This window comes from Sabethes cyaneus, chromosome 1 (assembly GCF_943734655.1).
Source record: "Sabethes cyaneus chromosome 1, idSabCyanKW18_F2, whole genome shotgun sequence".
In the NCBI taxonomy this organism is placed as follows: Eukaryota; Metazoa; Arthropoda; class Insecta; order Diptera; family Culicidae; genus Sabethes; species Sabethes cyaneus.
Genome location: NC_071353.1, coordinates 117,750,450 through 117,769,195, shown reverse-complemented (window position 1 = coordinate 117,769,195; position 18,746 = coordinate 117,750,450). Strand labels below are relative to the sequence as shown.

At 38.9% G+C, this 18,746-nt stretch overlaps 1 protein-coding gene across 1 annotated transcript in view; it reads left to right on the top strand.

Moving 5' to 3' along the window:
* The window catches only part of LOC128746157 (putative carbonic anhydrase 3), a 30,097-nt gene extending 22,876 nt beyond the window's left edge, over positions 1-7,221 (top strand). Inside the window, exons 4-5 of the mRNA XM_053843202.1 lie at positions 6,332-6,490; positions 6,563-7,221. Of these exons, the coding sequence (XP_053699177.1) occupies positions 6,332-6,490; positions 6,563-7,221 (818 nt within the window). The remainder of the gene's footprint in view (positions 1-6,331; positions 6,491-6,562) is intronic.
* Positions 7,222-18,746: the final 11,525 nt, after the last annotated feature.

The window sequence follows — 18,746 nt, the reverse complement described above, 5'->3', positions numbered from 1 at the left end:
AAAACTGTGTTCTATGAAGTGATTTCTTGCCCAGTGTTTTGAACGTTTTAGATTCAGTCACAGAAAAATGGCGACGTGCTGGAGGATGAGATTTAAACAATGTTTTGCTAGAACATTTATTCGAAATCTGTGCTTTTAATTTTTTAACCCTAGATTTACATATCGAAAATCATTAGATTTTGCTATGCTCACAAGCCCAAAGTTCAGCTTGCCATTAGATATCAGAAATCTACCAAAATTATATCTACCAAAAAAATCTACCAAAATTATATCTACCATTAGATATAGAAATCTACCAATCCTTAGAGCCATCGTCAATCGTTGTATACGCATCCGGCTGCCGTTTCCGTAGAAAAATGCTGTGGTCGATCTGGTCAAATGTTTGATGTCCTGTGACTCGCTATCTCCCCGACTTCTTTTACGCGGGAAGCTGTCAACCGACTCCCACACTTTCTTGCTCTGTCAGTTGCTCGCTACCAGCAACTACCCACACCACATAATGGGTAAACAACACACATTACACATTCCGGGTAAATCATTTAATATGGTATAAATACCAGGATGCCACATCCTCCCTCTACGTAAAATTAACAATTCAACATACGGTATTATTTCTGGTTAATTATATATAATTTACATTGTTGGTGCAATCATCAAATTATTCTTGTTCGTAATATTGAAATTGAAATTGAATTAAAATATTAAAATATTGAAACTCTCGTATATAGCCTGTAGAGAAGTCGCTCTCTGTTTTGTAATGTGTCAAAATTTTACATGTCCGAAAATATTTAATTAGGATTCAGGTATTTACTACAATGTTGTGCGTCTACGAACTTTGCTGCAGTGGATTGCCATAGTCTTCTACGAACTTAATGTTTTGTTCGCGTTGACCCTGTGCTGTTCTCGACTCATTGGACCTTGGACTCGCGTTTTGTCGTTTTGACTTTTGAATAGGGACAGTTCCTCACGGTGGTTGTCAGAAATTCTTACTTTTTCTTTCTTTGTTTAGCCATAAGGAAAACTTTATTTCGATGTTCATGTACTCAACTCGGAGCATCCGTTTCCGGTTGCAAGCCTTTCATTGGCTTGGTTTTGAGCTTAACTTAGCGCAAGATTTCATTCTTCTGCTTTGTACCGTTTTCACTTGGTGAAATTAGCTTAAAAATTTGGATAAAAACAACGCTTGGAATAGAGATTGCTGACATTTATCTTACGTACACTTCTGGTTTTCATTTGGATTTTTTCTGGAAACGATTATTACAGCATCCTCATCCTCATCCTCAGCAATCCTCATTGATATTACTGATTCTATGCGTACGTCGAAAGCCTGCAACCGACTCCCACACTTTCTCACTCTGTCAGTTACACGACAACTACCTAAATAATGTGTAAACAACACAAATTACACTTTCCAGATAAAAACTTTAATATGGTATGAATACCAGGATGCCACAAAATAGAGCTTTTATGTCAAAACTACATCAGCTTTTGCTTTTTCTGCGAGTTGCACGGAATTTTTAGAGGACTTCTCACAAGGTGAACATTCGACCCGTCATGGCACAGTGGCCCAAAAGGGTCAAAAGTGGAACACGTGTTTTTGCAGAAGGTTTCAACTTTCAAATGTCTAGGACCTTTCCTAATCATCCTGATGGATTTGTCGCTATAACACCACAATAGAGTATCCTATAGTATAAATAATACATTTTTAGCAGTTTCCGTTGTTATGGAGCATATGCACATTAAATTTTATCGTACTGTACGATTCGTACATATTGGTATAACAGGTGAATAAAATCAACGCGTCATCGAAGCTTTGCAATTTTTAAAAACCAGTTGTTTCAATAGAATAAATATACTCAACTAGTCAATCTCAATTTCTAGTAAAATGATTCTGGGTGTTTCCTGTGATATAAAAACCGATTGATAATAACTTTCTTTCTGCAACTCACACTGTGCTTTGATGATTTTTTGTTTGCGGGTTAAAAAAATGCTAGAAAATGTCGGTATGGTCCCACGTAAAAAAATGTTTTCGGTGTTGAACTCCAATATTCTTCCAAATTACAGCAATAAATCTGTTTCGCCAGGGTGTTACCATATTAGAAACACTATAAAACTAACAGATTTATTGCGGTTTGATAACCCAAGCAACCAAAAGTTCGAATTTCACTTAAGGAACAAATTTGAAAGTTCATATTTGGTTCAAATTTAGTTCCGTAGAACTTTCTTGCTGAACAACCAGACACTACATTTGTAAACCGAACTTCATTCTTATTAAAGTACCGTTAATATCTGTAGCAACTTGAAAGTCCAACATGCAGCTTGAAAGTTCAACATACAACTTGAAAGTAACTTAGAGTTCGGATAATGGTGTCTAAGGAAGGTTAACAAGCTTTATGTCTATGGAGGTATAGCTTGCTAAGCAGCTTTACATGTAATTAACCGAACTTCAAAGTTGCTTTGAGTTTGCTGCATAGAGCGCTAAGCAGCTTCTGAAGAAACTTTGGCAAAAGTGTATAAAACAGCACTTGTAGTTCTATTTTTATACTTTTCCATTTTCTACCTCCGCCTCCTCCTAACTTTTGTAAAGTCGGTTCATGCGATTAAGATAGACCATTTAAAAAAAAAGCCTAACTAACACCGACCGCTACTGGATTTGAACCCGAGCGTTCCTCGTTGCATGCCTATCCTGATGCATTGCGCCATCTCTGACGCCGCTAGTGACATGAATTTTGCCGATGAGTTGTTCTTAAGTGTAAGTTCGTTTCGGGGCTGTGATAAATAAGAAATTAGCACATCGAGTAAAAACGATGCAAATCGCATATTCCAGCAACGGAGCAGTGGTATGCGTCTAAGTTACCGAAAAGAAGTACTCGAGTTCAAATCCCCGAGGTTTATGTTAGTGGTGTGTGGTAAGTTACAATAAATTAATATTTATAAAAAAAAACTTCAAGAGGTATACAGCCCTACGGGTTGTACGAATGGGTGACGTAGGACTATATGTTTATAAGAATCCATGAGTGCCATTGTTTAGAAGAGAAGAGCAAAATATTCAGATTCAATTCTTCATTGAATGCAATGGTGGCTTTGAAAATACGTTGACGGGGGTTCATAAGTACAACGCTTTCTTAAGTACAAAGATTTCTTTTAAAAATCACTTAAGTGTATCATAAAAGTTGAAAAAGTAATGAAAGACCAGCCCACAGATTATTGTATTAAATATGATTATGCGTAGCTTGAAATGTTTCAATAATCTTACTTTTACTCGCTTATGGCCTTTAAAAGGGCCATTGGTTACAAATAACATTAAAGCCAAAGCACGTTCGTCGCAAACATGACGTGCCATTCGAATGTCCTTCTCTTTTGACATGAATGGCAAGTGACATGAAAGTTAACGGCTTCGATTCACTGTCTTTTGCTCCGAGAAGGTTTTACTAGTTTACTTTCACAGCCTATCGCTTGTTAGATAGCAAAAAATATGGCACATTTTCTGTTTTATTTGTTTGAGAGTCCTTATCCTCTGGTCGCGTATCCGCGATAGAATGTTATTCTTCAACCGGTTCGCTGAATGCAGATCAAATTCGCCACCTAGTCATTTCGACTACGCTGAATTGAAACTGATCGACGACCACGATATAATTAATGCTATAAAAGGCTTGTTACAACATCATCGCACTCTCTTATTCCATTACGCCGTAGTACAGGGAACGTCAGGAACAGTATAGTCAGTACACCATAGAAAAAATTCTTGCCTGAAAAAACCCACGTATTCCAAATTTGGTTCCTTTTGATTGATTAGTTCTCGAATTATGAAGTAATTTGTACATTATTTGTATGAGAGCCCCCCCTCCTAAAGAGGGGAGGGGTCTCAATTCACCATAGGAAAAATTCTTGCCTTCTGAAACCACCACTTGCCAAATTTGGTTCCATTTGCCTGCTTAGTGGTTCCATTTGCCTGCTTAGTTGTAGTGATTTATGAAGAAATTTGCATTTCATTTGTATGGGAGCCCCCCCTTCTTAGAAGGGGAAGGGGTCTCAGTACACCATCGAAAAAAATCCTACTTTCTAAAACCCCTGCATGCCTAGTTTGGTTCCATTTGCTTGATTAGTTCTCGAGTTTTGATAAAATTTGTGTTTCATTTGTATCGGAGCCCCCCCTCTTACGCCGTCCACAAAATTGCTTTCTCGCCCCCTCCATAAAATTGCAGGCCATTTTATCTTTCCAACGACATATAAATTGTTCAGTTTCGTTCAGTAGTTTAGTAGTTATTAGCATTTGAAATCTTTCATTCCAACGTTACACTTCTATTTTCGTTTTCACAAGTGCTACCCAGTCCCAGATAGTAAACAAAGACGTAGTCCCACGTCAAAAACAGTCGATTATTAACCGAAATTAAATACCTTAGTTAATGAGAAATGTCATGAATCTGCAAAACAGGAAGAAGTGGGAAAATATTCCCCCAATCTATTTTATTTTGAAAATTATTGGAGTTTCTTTTTGGGCTGAACAGTGTTTTATATAGCGACTTAAGTGAACTTTTTGCGAACTTTCTAGTTCTGTTAGAAGTTACATTGTATTCCCTTCGAAGTTTAAACATCAAATACGAACTTGAAAGTACGGTTAATTACTCAAAAATGAAGTTGAATAGAGTTCTATTCATGATCATTTCGTTGGCTGATTAAGCCAAAAATCCCCTTTTATCGGAACTTTTGGTTACTTGAGAAGTAACCGCAAAAGATCAATTTTGAATAGGTACGCCATATTGTATTGCTGCGCCCCACTTATAGAAAATTTATAAGAGATGTGCCGCTGTCAACTAATTTTATCGTAATAATATGAGCTACCACAATACATTTACTTTATTAACAGTTTTATTAAGGTTTTGACTCCCATCATCTTGGTACTGCGTAAGGTTTCGAATATTACGGAGTTTCTGTTTTCGAAAGTTCCTTCTATTTAAATTTCATTTGGAATGGTCCAAACCGGACCCCGGTTTCTATTTCTCGTTATAATTTCGCTCATTGGTTGTTTATCAGCTAATGAAATTAACATAAGTAAATCTGTCTTGCAAAAACACATCGATCATTCTAATTTCAGGCTAGGTTGCGGATCTCATCTTACTGCCACGCTCGCAATGCGTGTACCGTCAAAGCAATCTAGTTTAAAAGTTTCAAATTAGAAGATAAACGGTGATAAACAGTTCGGAAGCTAAGCCGATTTGATCCGTTCTTTTTACTATTGGGAAACGTGATTAATTCAGTAATGATTGATAGCAGGTGACTCGATAATAAGACGGAAGTCGGCGCCCGTTAGCGCTTTGTGGTCGGTGGTAGTAAGGAGTTAGTAAGTGTGACCATAATTTTAGCACTATCAGCTTCATTTGTTATCTTTCGGTGACTAGCCTGTTATGTGACTTTCGATCCAAATCCGTTCAGAAATTATCTTCTTCTTCTAAACAATAGGATTAGATTAAGCAAGTTTCTATAATTGTTTTTTCCGCTTACTATTTTGCTCTAACTCTGGCGAAAAAAACGATCATAATTAGCTTTTACAATTACGAGTTTCGTAAATCTATAAATCTAAATTTAAAACCAAATTGTCGATTCAGATTAGGGGTTAAGTATGATTAACTGGAAGCCGGAAATTTATCGTTCATTTTATTTGTGTACATTCCGCACTTTGAGATAAAAATCGGTGCCTAGTCATGCTTCATAGTAGCTGTTATCAGACGTCAGGATAGGCGGCATTCTACACCTCTTCACACCTCTTCGAGACGGGTGAAGCCAATATATCCGAGTTTATCAACATATTTTTTAAATGGGTGTTGTTTTCGGCTATGCTAAATACACAATACACGAAAAAGGCTCTTCACCATCTCGCAAGTTGGGTCCTCTATATCTAGTGTGGAGTTGTTGAAGAGAACCATTCTTGTCGTGCTATCTCTTGTCGCGTCTAGCATTCCTACAGCATGCCCGACCCACCGAAGCCCGTCGACTTTCGCCAGAAGTACGTTGGCAATCTCTCCAAGCTGTGACTCCAAGTGGATGTAACTCGTGATTCCTACGCCTTCAACACTTTCCGCTGTCAGTTTGTTTTCCACCAAAGATCGTCCGCAGCCCCTTCTGCTCGAATACAATAATACGTCACAACTTCAAGCCTATAAAGATCTTCCGGTCAAAGTTTCGTACATTGATTCGTGCGGCCGCCGCGTACGTTTCTAGTTTGTAGCGCTTCGCTAAGGCTGAAAAAGAATTTCAAACCCTTGCGACCAGTTCTTGCTACACTTAATTCTAACCCATGTTATAATAACGTATTCTCATTCTTTTCCAACAGAACACGAACACTGGGGAGGACAATGCGACACCGGCCGTCGTCAGTCACCAATCGATCTAACTTACAAGGCAGCCGTGAAGGGGGACTTTTCACCGTTTCTGTTCAGCAATTACATGAACCCAATCCGCCACGCCATGCTGACCAACACTGGCCACTCGGGTACGTTGAACAGTGATTTGCCGATACATTGAAAGCCCTTTTTTACAGCTTATCGTTTTACTTACTCCCCAGTTCAAATCGACAACGCCGACCAATCGGTTTCGCTGTACGGAGGTGGCCTTCCTGGTCGTTTCGTACTGGATCAAATGCACTTCCATTGGGGTTCGGAACATACGGTTAACAGCGTCCGCTACGGGCTGGAGCTGCACATGGTTCACCACGACTCGCGCTACAAATCGTTGACGGAAGCTGCAGCAGTCAAGAACGCCGTTGCCGTCATCGGAGTTCTGTTTCACGTCTCAAACCAGGATAATACCCATCTGGACGTAGTGCTGGAGACTTCCTCCGATATCCGTGATGTAGCCGGTAAACAAGCACCATTAAAGGGAACGCTATCGCCCCATAATTTACTCCCGAGGAACCGTACCTCCTACTTCCGTTATGAGGGCTCCCTCACGACACCCACCTGCGCGGAATCCGTTATCTGGACTGTATTTACCGAAAGCATACCGGTTTCATTGGACCAAGTGGAACTCTTCAAGGCGATCCATGATGCAGCCGGGCATGAACTCGTCAACAACTATCGCTCGTTGCAGCCGCTCAATGCACGAGCCCTAGTTTACACAACCGATTTAGAACATGCAAGCAGTGCTGCCAAACTAGCTCCGCTAGTACTTTCATTCCTGTTTACTGCTGTCTTGCTGACTGCATCACGACAGATTAGGTTATAAGATGGGGAAGCCATGGATGGAATTACTCTTATCGACGATATCTAGTGACCATTATGTCGACTGTAAATAGGTGCTTATAATAAATGAGAAAAAGAAAAAACTACCAGCCAAATCAAATCGAATTGTTTGTGATAAACGGTGCAGCCAGAGACATAGAGATATTAACATCTACGTAAATCGGTTTTTTGTTTGTTCAGTGCTTGTACTATTTGCTAGCAATGATGAGTAGACAAGTTGTATCGTAGATGTCGTTGTATATTGTTTTGTTTGTAGATTTTAACTCAACGTTACCAATAAGTAGTGTCACACAATAAAGTGATTAGTAAAACAATGGTTTCTTTTTTATTTCAAACTGACAGAATGGAATGATGATCTAATCTTACCCACTTCGAACGTTCCGATAAGACACAAAACCAAATATTTAGATAAGGTTGTTTGAGCTTTTAGTGCACTTTTTATTTGCGACTGTAGAAAAATCATGGTCCTGCCTCCTGCATACTAACAGTTGTCGAATGCGAAGTCCATGTACGCCACAACAAAAATATTTATATCGGAACTGGAGTCAGCGTCTAAAATTTGCTCACTTTACATAACAATACCTAGACTAAAATGGGATTCTCAACCAGCGAAAAGAATCTTATCTCTCTCGAGCGGAGATCAATCAAAAACAAATGGGTGCGCAGCCTTGAATAACGATGAATGGCGCCAGCTTTGATCGGCAGGGGCAAACATAAAAAATTAAGTGCACAATATTGCAGTTTTTACCGGTTGATTCTTATCTCGCTCGTTAAGTGCCGCCCCTTCTCGTGCGTGGCTTTATTGCAAAACTGGAAATTTTGTTTTGAAGCTAGGCCCGTCAAGAAAAAAATCTGCGGATTTAAGTCCAGTGATTCTCTGCAGATCTCGTTCGCCCCTTTTCTCTAGGTATATCCGATCCACTTTCACCTACGTTCACGTATTTCTGTTGCTATCGACCGTTGATGACATCGACGGGGAGTTCCTCATTGGATATCCAGTTGTCACGCCACCAAGCACGAATGATATGTCGCAGTGAACGACTGTGCAGTAGTCTCCCAACTCTCGGCAGGTGTACGATGGGAATCTCTCCAAGTAGTAACTGCAATTCGTAGTTCATACGTCTGCGCCACTCTCCGCTATCCATTTGTACTCCACCAAAAACAGTCCGCAACACTTTTCGTTTAAATACGGCAAGTGCAAGTGTCTTCCGTAAGCAAAGTTAGAGACTCAAATACCTACCTAAGGACTACCGGTCTGATAAAAGTTTCGTACGCTTTGTGCGGCGGCGTATGCTTCTTGATCGAAGCGTCTTGCGGAAGGAAAAGTAGGCTCTACTTCCACTCTACTTGACAGGGTCGCTGAACCTCCTTACTAGTATTATTGTCGACGGTGACCAGAGATCTCAAAAATATCCGACCGCTGTTTTCTTGGGAGCCTCTTTAATTTGTAACCCAAACATGCACCTTAACATGGTATACTGGTGGACCGAGGTCATTGGCCAGCATCGCTCCTGGTGCCATAGGGCGAGAAGGCTCATGTAGAGGGTCCGAACCGACGCGGATATCGAAGCGCGTGGGGTCGAGCTTATAACGGCCACGTTGTCGTTTAGATATGTTTAGAAAGATTCTACAGAACTGGCTAGAATAATGCGAATTTCTAGACAAATGGAAAACACAAAGACAAGTGCTGTTATCCAAGCTGTGGAAACCTTCAGGAGATCATTCATCGAACACCACTTCCAGTTCATCGCCGTCAACCCAAGTAACCAGTAAGCACTAAACACTAGTCCTTGGACAACATTGTATAAGCATACAGAACTATGATTAAAAGCATATTCTTCTTTATATACTTCTGTAGAACTCACATAATGCTAAAAAGGCGAAATAGCGGGTTGTTAAAATGCTACGCCACAAGCATCCAATAAGCATTATCAGTGTTTGTTTGAGGCTTAAACGAAACGTCATTTTGTCTACATTATCGACGTATCGAAAAAGTATCGATGGCATATCGTTTGCTTGTTATGGTAAATAAAAATAGATTCGGTCGGGATTTAAAAAACTAAAAAAGCAAGCGATTTTTTTTTGCTGCATCTCAAGGGGAGCAGGATAAACAGAACCATTTTTGGAAATGCTGAATAATCTTACCACCTAGACAGGGCTCGAACCGGGAGTTAGTCATGCAACCTCATTCGTTTCCTTGCACCTTCGCTATCTAAACTACAGCGGATGTGATTGGAGTGAGGTGAAATTAGTCGTATTTAAATCTTGGTGATATTCCCTCTCATATCATAGCTACTTATCCTGCATTACCAATAGGGTAGAAAAAGACGACAACCGTCAGATGGAAGAGGGCACAAATAGTGGCCGCAGAATAGCAAAATAAGAAGTCAAGTACAAGCCGTTCATCAACACTTACGGCTCGTTTTAATGCAATTGACTAAATGCATTATATTGTTACGTTATATGCGCATATATTGTTTTCTTTAATGCTGATTTACGTTAATGCTTCTATGCATCAACAATGTTAATATACGTTTTATAAGCATTGAGATTACTAATATACAAAAGTTTGGCACTTGGGATGCAGAATTATTTCCAATATACGGTTTTAGATTAATGCTTATGGTTACTTGGGAATAGTCACTGTCCGTGGAAGGCAAACGTTGCTTTCTCTGGAGCCTGTTCCTACCATATATTTCGACGGTTTGATTTATAACCCTATCCTCCGAGCCTCCGTTTTTAATCTGGCGTAGATTGCCTCCGCCGTCCCAAGGTTTCTAGTAATGATGGCGAGGTCGTCTGCAAAGGCTTGGAGTTGACTACTCTTACTGAAGATGGTACCTCTCGTTTCGATGCCCGCTCACCGGGTCTCACCTTTTCAATAGCGATATTGAACCACATACAGGACAGTCCATCCAGCTTCGTAGCGTGCGGTCGGCCAGACTGGCCCCCGCCAACAGCGCATGGTTTTGGGGGCGCCAAAAAGAGGCTGAACTCTTTTGAACTTTTACCATTCTTTCAATTGAAACACTTTCTAAAGATCAATCAAAGTTAATGACGTTATATTTCATAGAAACCAATTATTCATTGTTATTTCGAAGAAATTTTCTCATTTTACTGTTAATACCCCTCAGCCGTTGCACACCTTCTTCAGTTACAGTCTAGGCCCGCCGGTTCCACCAATCCTTAATCTGACTAGTATCATCGGTGACTGCTTCCTTCATCTTCCTTTACTTTATTATCACCTAATACTTATCTATTGGACGAAACTGGGGATGATTTGGTGGATCTTAAGTTAGGGATGAACTTGACTTCATTGTCGTTGTATGACGCTAGCAGGTCTTTGCTGAAATAATAAAGGATATAATCCGCGTATTTCCGCACCCTCTTTTGTATACATCCGAATAGGGTATTTTGCCTATCATTGAACGATTCCAATGATTGGACAGCGTCAAATAAAACGCTAATTCTAGAATAAAGAGGCGAACCAGCCGCAGGCTGAAAACCTCTCTAATATAGAATTAAAAAAAAAAAAATTCTAGAATACATATACGCTCAATCCCTATCAAAGTGCACGAATTACTCGCTGTGATCAGTTGTGGATAATTTCTTGTAACAATAGCGTTACATAAGGCAAGATTTAATAACAAAAATTCAAGTTAAACATTGTCATATACAATATGGGCTATAACCCTCAATTTTGTAAGCATTTCAGATAAGAAACATGTCTCACTAATTAACGTTTAAAATAATTATATTACCATATCATGCTGCACACAGCTAATGATATTCATCTATGTACTATTTGTCAACATTTTCAAGCAAAATTAAAAATTACTTATAGTTTTTAAAGTATTAAAATGTGACTGTTCAATCATTGGACAATAAAGCAACGATTGTCCTAAGCTTGTACAAGAACTGAAATAGCATGAAAAACCCGCATTACTTCTCATTATGCATGTGTATTTGACAGTTTTTATGTTTATGGCACTGTTCACAAATGGTTTTCATTTGTACGCAAAAGTTTTCCGATGAAAATTTATCTAATGGTATTAATTTTTTATTTTATACTAGCTGACCCGACAAACTTCGTATTGCCACCAATTAAACTGTGTTGTATATAAATCCTGAATCTCGAATGACCTTTATCACAATCTCGAGTTTTGCAAGTTTTTGAGGAGTGCATGGGTGTTTTAATATACAAATTTTCCTCACAGTAAAATAGAAAACAACTCCCCCATTGCTTAGTCTGATGAAATAAAGTGGATAGTATTTAAACATTCGCCATCATTACAAACCATTTCGCCGAATACCATTTTACGGAACACCAATTCTCGGTTGACCATAACGCGGAATATAGCGTTTCGCAAAATACCACTTCGCGAAAAACCTTACGCGGGATGTACCATTTCACGGAAAATCTTTTCGTAGAAAGTACCATTTCGCAGGGATGACCCAACTGAAGGAAAGTAATAGAGGTTAGTAGATCTAGGAAAATAAATAAACCTAGATAGAGGTGATATCTACGGTGCACGCTATGTCTAAAGGCACTTATTATTTAACTTACATGCACCTCAGATTTCTCTTCACAGGATGTTAGTATTAATCAAAACAATTAATTTAGAACAGGTCTTAAAATATTCTATCTTGGGTTTTTTGAAAAATTCAATTTTCAAGGTTATTTAGGGGTCATTCCCTCTCAAGTGATCATATCCGTTGTAGTTGACCACATCCGATTTCAACCAAATTTGGTATAATTGCTCATTTCGACCCCACCTTCATTTTCCCAAAGTTTTGTACGGGTTGATCAATCCCCCTTCCAGTGACGCTTCTCCATTTTTCCCAGATTTTCGAAAATACTCATTTTTCACTGCATGTCACTGCAAGGGGGATTGTTCAATCCATACAAAACTTAGAGAAATTAAATGTGGGGTCGGAATAGGCAATTATACCGAATTTGGTTGAAATCGGAGGTGGTCGATTACAACGAATATGATCTCTTGAGAGGGGATGACCCCTAAATAACCTTGAAAATTGAATTTTTCAGAAAACCCAAGATAGAATATTTTAAGACCTTCTCTAAATTAAGTGTTTTGATTAATACTAACATCCTGTGAAGAAAAATCTGAGGTGCATGTGAGTTAACTAATAAGTACCTTCGGACATAGCGTGCGGTGGGCTGGGGAGAGGGGCGAGGTATCAATTCACCATAGAAAAAAAATTTGCCTATAAAAACACCCACATGCTAAATTTGGTTCCATTTGCTTGATTAGTTCTCGAGTTATGCTGAAATTTGTGTTTCATTTGTATGGGGGGCTCCCCTCTTAGTGGGAGGAGGAGTCTCTAACCATCATAAGAACCTACCCTGGCCCCAAAAAGCTCTACATGCAAATTTTCACGCTGATTGGTTCAGTAGTTTTCGATTCTATAAGGAACATCCCGATAGACCGACAGACAGAAATTCATTTTTATACAGGGGTTAGACAAAATGATCGGGACAGGCAAAATTTTGATGAAATTGAAATGGCCATAACTTCCTAAAAATTGGACATTTTTATATGAAACTAATTGCATTCGACGGGAAAATCTTTCTAGTTTTTCTAAAATATTTTAAGATTTGCAATAATCAGTGGATACCGGAGATATTCCGGGTTATCTGGGGGTATGCCAAAAACTGATTTTTTTCATCGCTTCACTATGGGGCAGAACCCGAAAAAGCTCGGACAAAACCTCAAAATTTTTATTTGAGATATTCTGTTAAACTTAATATTCTACGTATAGTAGACATATAATCTATAAGAAATATGCATAAATTGTTTTAATAAGTGTTTATTCAATAGGCATTAAAGAAGGGGAAACACAGTGTAAAATAAATTTGGAAAATGAAAAAATAAATATCGTTTAATCCTTTAGCATCTAGCTACCATGCTGCTTAAAATTCTATACTTTTAAAAAATAATTCACATTAAAGGGATTATAAACTAACAGTTCTGGTGATATTGGGACAGATTTTTTACTAGGAGGCTTTGTTTTGACAAAGTGTTTTAGAACAAAAAATTTGTTATTTTTGTCAATTTTCAATAGTGTGTAGAAAAAGATTCCCACAGATTTCCGCTCTGACACTACCATCAAATCAAAATTCAAGACGTTAACTAGTAATAAGCTAAAAATTAGCTGCTATTAGCTGCGATGTTCGGAGATATTCAAGTTTTCCGAATGCATGTTTTTCAGCATTTTAGGCTACAAATTAGTAAAAGCGCGCGCCAGTGCGAGGTTCATTCCTACTGTACGTTAAATAGGCATGCTTGCGTATGTAAGAAACAACATTATTATCGTTATATGTTACATTGCAGTCGAAAAGGGGAATTTAGGACATTGTAAAGGTGACCACTTAACAGCTTTTTCCCAATTAGTTCTGTTTCAAGTCATATTGGCAGTAGAATATGTTCGGTTGTACTTTCAGTTCGATTGAACTAGCGTCCATTTTGTTATTTAGAGACGAACATGTTGATACGTGTTTGCAGGATAAACAGATTGCTACTCTGTCAGTTACTAGTTATTTTTTGCGCCTTTTGACAGGCTTTGGCTGAGGCCGATGACGGCCTATCTCGCCACTCCTATCCTTTTGCTGCATATGACCAAACTAATTAAAGAAAATATTTCAAATATAACGGAGATCGTACTACGGAAACCTAGTATTATAAATGAATGAGAGGCATACTATAAAATATGCAAAGATATCCGTAATTTATTCTTTGAAAATCAAAACAAATGTTAATAAATCAAAAGAAGGCATTTAAGTGTGACGATTTTCTCACATTTTTTAACATTTTTGCACTGTCCCATTCTATTTGATGTTGAAAACTAATGGCATGCATCGCCACACTGGAGTCGTTTATGCGTTTGTTCTCTGTTGCATTCCTATGCTCCTTTATCCTGGCTTGGATTTTACGACGAGTTTGGCCAATGTATATTGACGGGCAGTCTTTACAGTTGATTTGGTAGATTCCTGACCTATCTTTGGTAGGAACCTTATCCTTCGCGTTGCACAGTGAATCACGTATGGTAGTATTACTTTTGTAAACTGCGTGATAGCCATGTCGTTTTAAAATGTTTTTTATCGGGTTTGTGACTTTGGGATAAAACGGTATGCTGATTCTTTCGACGTAATGGACCCTCGGATAAAATTTCGGTATTTATTAGCTTATTCTTCTAATTTCTGAGGATATATGATATGAAACAGAACGTACTAAACATAACACACATTGGAATTTTTAAAATTTTAGCTGCATTTCATTATTAATGCTTTAAAATCGACATTTTCAACAAGTGAAGGTCCATAATACGGTTAACAATGCCATTAGCGGACCCTCTCCATGCAAAATACACTAGAATTCCTAAAATGGACCCTGTCGTTATTCTATTGTAAAACACATGAGTCCATAAAACGAAAATGGACATCCCAATCTGTTTTAAAAAATATGTAATATATAGAGATTTGCTGCATAAATTGTTATATTTAGTTTTATTCGAAAGTTAGTAATATTGTAAGTGCCATCGGTTGGGTGTTTTGCGTTACGAGTAAATAATTTATAGATTTATATAATTTATAGAAAGGTCCCCAAATGGTTGATTTACCCTATACCAGAATAATATTACTAAATTACTCTTGATATACAGATTGCGATAATTTGTACAGGAGGTCGTGCGACTACCAATTTCGACTTCGACTACACACTGAAAAAATGTGTTTGAGTATTTAAAATATTTATAACTTGATTCCCGTAAGTCCTATAATTTTGGAATGTTCAGTAACTTTACGTAACTTTACAGGACAAACAACTTTTCCGAAGACACAATATTTCTAAAGTCATTATTTAAAAAGTTAGACTTCAACGCCATCTATAGGAATAAAAATACAACTAGTTAAAATTTACTAAAAGATGCGAAATTTTATAATAAACAATGTTGCTGAAGAAAATAAAGCTCTACGAAGCATATGAAAAAAGTTATGAGGCTTTGTCCGAGCGCCGGGTCAATCTGCCCCACTGTGCGCTTGTATCTTTTTCTGACATGGAAATTTATTCATATTCATATTTTATCCCAAAACTAGATTTCATTTCCAGCCGATTGGTGAAAAAAGTACGGAAAGCCGACGAGAAACAACCAAGTTACGGCCATTTTTGTAAAATCAGTACTAGTAACATCTATTGCTCTGGCCAGTTTAGGACATGACGCAAACCATGTCAATATGAGCATCAAACGTTAAGATTTTATGAGCCATTGACGCTGGAAGCATTAACAGTTCCGCAGCGTGCCATGGCAACCCTGTAGCAAGTTCTAGCTACCCCGGCGGATGTGGTCGTTTCAAGGAATATTCAAAATCATGTCAATATGGGTGTCAAACTTCAAGATTTTCAACCCTCGTAAATTTTTGAAGTTTAACATTCATATTGGAATGGTTTTGGTCATGTTTTAAAATGGTCATAAAGATAAGACATTACTGGCAACATTTCCAGAACTGATTTCACTAAAATGGCCATATCTCGGTTGTTTCTCGTCGGATTTCCGTTCTTTTTCGACTAATCGACTGGAAATGAAATCTAATTTTGGCATAAAATATGAAAATTATTAAATTTCCATGACAGAAAAAGATACAGTCAATTAAAAAAATCAGTTTTTGACATACCCCCCGACAACCCGGAGTATCTCCGGTATCCGCTGACTATTGCAAATTTTGAAATATTTTTGGAAAACTAGGAAAATTTTCCCGTAGAATGCAATTGGTTTCATCTAAAAATGTTCAATTTTGTAAAAGTTATGGCCGTTTGAATTTCATCAAAATTTTGCCTGTCCCGATCATTTTGTCTAACCCCTGTAGGTATAGATACATACATGCTTTTAATTTTTTTTGTCTTATTACAACAATTTCGAGAAAAATAGTGCTATTGCTAATTAAAGCTACACCAGATTTGTTTAAACTATTTGTACTTGTACCTAATCTGAGAAATTTTATTATCGTGTATATGATTTGGTGCTAAAAGTGCCTGCTCCTGAATTAGGGTAATCACAAAAATCATCATTTTAGTCTAAAGACTTGAAGAAAATTAAAAAGTTTGAATCACCGAATCGTTCCGGTCTTAACGGTACTGACAGTAAACGTAAGATACTTCTATGAATATTGTAGAATAATATTGGGTTGAAACAATTTTTTTATATAACGTTGAAAATATTTTGTTTTCTAAATTTTCGCCAACAATGGCGAGCTAGTTTTTTATATTTTTTGAGGGCAAATTATTTTTTTATCATTACTTTTGAAAAATTATAAATTTTATAATTTTATTTCTTTTATAAATAAAGGTTCGATGATGAAACGAAGATGAATGGTGAATTTTTACGGAAACGGATATTCGCAGTTTTCCAGATTATTATCTTGCTAACAAATTTGTTTCGAGTAACCAGGAGAGAAACAAACATAGTTTACCTTGTAAAAAACAGTTCTTGCTATTTGGCCGCAGGAAATAGAAGAATAGGAAAAAATATGCTGCTATGATAAACTTGGAGAGAATACAGAACACTGAATTAGGAAACAAGAGGGCGCCAAATTGGATCTTCGCCAAGGGCGCCACAATGTCACGCTATGGCTCTGAGTCCATCCCCTTACCGAAACCCTCTGCGCGATTCGAAAGGACTCGAGAGTCGAGAGTGTCCCCGAAACGCGCACGTAGCACATCACTCGCTTCAGGGTAGCTTTGATCAGCCGCGCCAGTTTGTCCGGAAATCTGCCATAGCTGTTCGCGTTCAACTGTATTGTATGCTGCACTGAAATCCGTGGGCACGTTGTTCTCTCGACATTTCTGGAGGATTTGTCGAAGAGTAAAAATTTGATCCGTAGTAGCACAGGCCGTCATAATGCCCGCCTGATACATACTACCTTACGAATTCTCTTGCTATTGGGCATAGACGACGCAATAAAATCTGAGAGAGCACCTTGCAGGCGACCTTGACCAACGTGATGCCACGGTAATTACAGCAATCCAACCAATCGCCCTTTTTGTAGATGGGACAGATTACACCTTCCATCCACCTTCCTCCGGTAGTTTCTCCTCCTTCGAAATCCTTGAAATTATCCAATAAAGTACCGTTGTTAGCGGTTCTTGGCCATTCTAGTAGAGTTCTGCCGGGAGTCGGTCCTTCCCGGCGCCTCTATTATTTTTCAATTGACGGATTTCTCACCGGATCTTTTTGAGATCGGAAGCAGGCACACTGTAGTCGTTTGTAGGCACTCCTAGGTTAACTTCCGTTGCGTTTCCTTCTGCTATATCACCATTGAGGTGCTCATCAGAAAACTGCTCCCACCTGTCGACCACCTCGCGCTCGTTTGTGATAAGATCTCCTCCCTCGTCCCTACACATGTCAGGTTTAGGTGTGTAGCCCTTACGAGTGTGGTTCACCTTCTCGCGAAACTTGCGCGTGTCAGTAGCTCGGAATAGTTGTTCCAGCTCCGCACGATCTCTGTCCTCCTTCTGGCGCTATTACATCCTCAAGATCGTGGTCATTCCGCGCTCGTCGATACTTGGCCAAATTCTCTTTCATAGATATGCTTAGATAGTTTTTCCAAACTCTGTTTTTCCTCTCTATCGCTTGTTGGCATTCCCCGTCAAACCAATCATTTCGTGAGGTTTTCACACCTAGCGTACGACCGAGTGTATCATACTTCATCCGTCCTCGAGGGTCGAAGCATCTAAAGCTCCACAAAGGAAGGCAGAGCGTCATCCAGTATGCGCGCGGAGTTTTCGGCAACTGACGGGTTGTTTAATTGCCGAATGTTTAACCGAGAAGAGCGGCTTTGTCGCGAGTTATAAACCGTCGATAGTTTTGAGCCCACATGTATTGCGCCTAGGTAATGCTCCGAATCGATATTCGCACCCAGTAGGAAGTGTTCGTTGGTGAGATTCAAGAAAAATCGACCCTCGATGAGAATATGGTCGATTTGGTTCGAGGTTCGTTGGTCAGGTGATCTCCGGGTAGCTTTGTGGATATCTTTGTGGGGAAAGAAGTTGCTTCTGTTCACCACTCCTCGGGAAACTGCAAAGTTGATGCATCACTGGCCGTTATCGTTCGTCTCGGTGTGCAGGCTATGAGTCCCGATCACCGGACTATACATTGCTTCCCTGCCGACCTCGGCGTTTATAGCCCCGATGACGATCTTGATGTCCCGTGGTGTGCAGCTGTCGTACGTTACCTTCAACGTGTCTACCTTCGTGAAGATAAGCACCCTGTCGCCACCAATGAAATTCAGCGATCTGCAGTTCCAGGTACAAAGTCTCCGTTCCATTGGAGTCGTCCAAGTGGATTTACACATCCTTATACGACATTTTCTCAACCACGCTTTTTAGTTGGTTGTAGGAACTCTAGTTTTCCTGCAGTTCCGTAGCGTTGCTGTAAGATTTATAAACTATCTTCCAAATCTGGGCAACGGGTTCTAGAATTAGAAATCAATACATC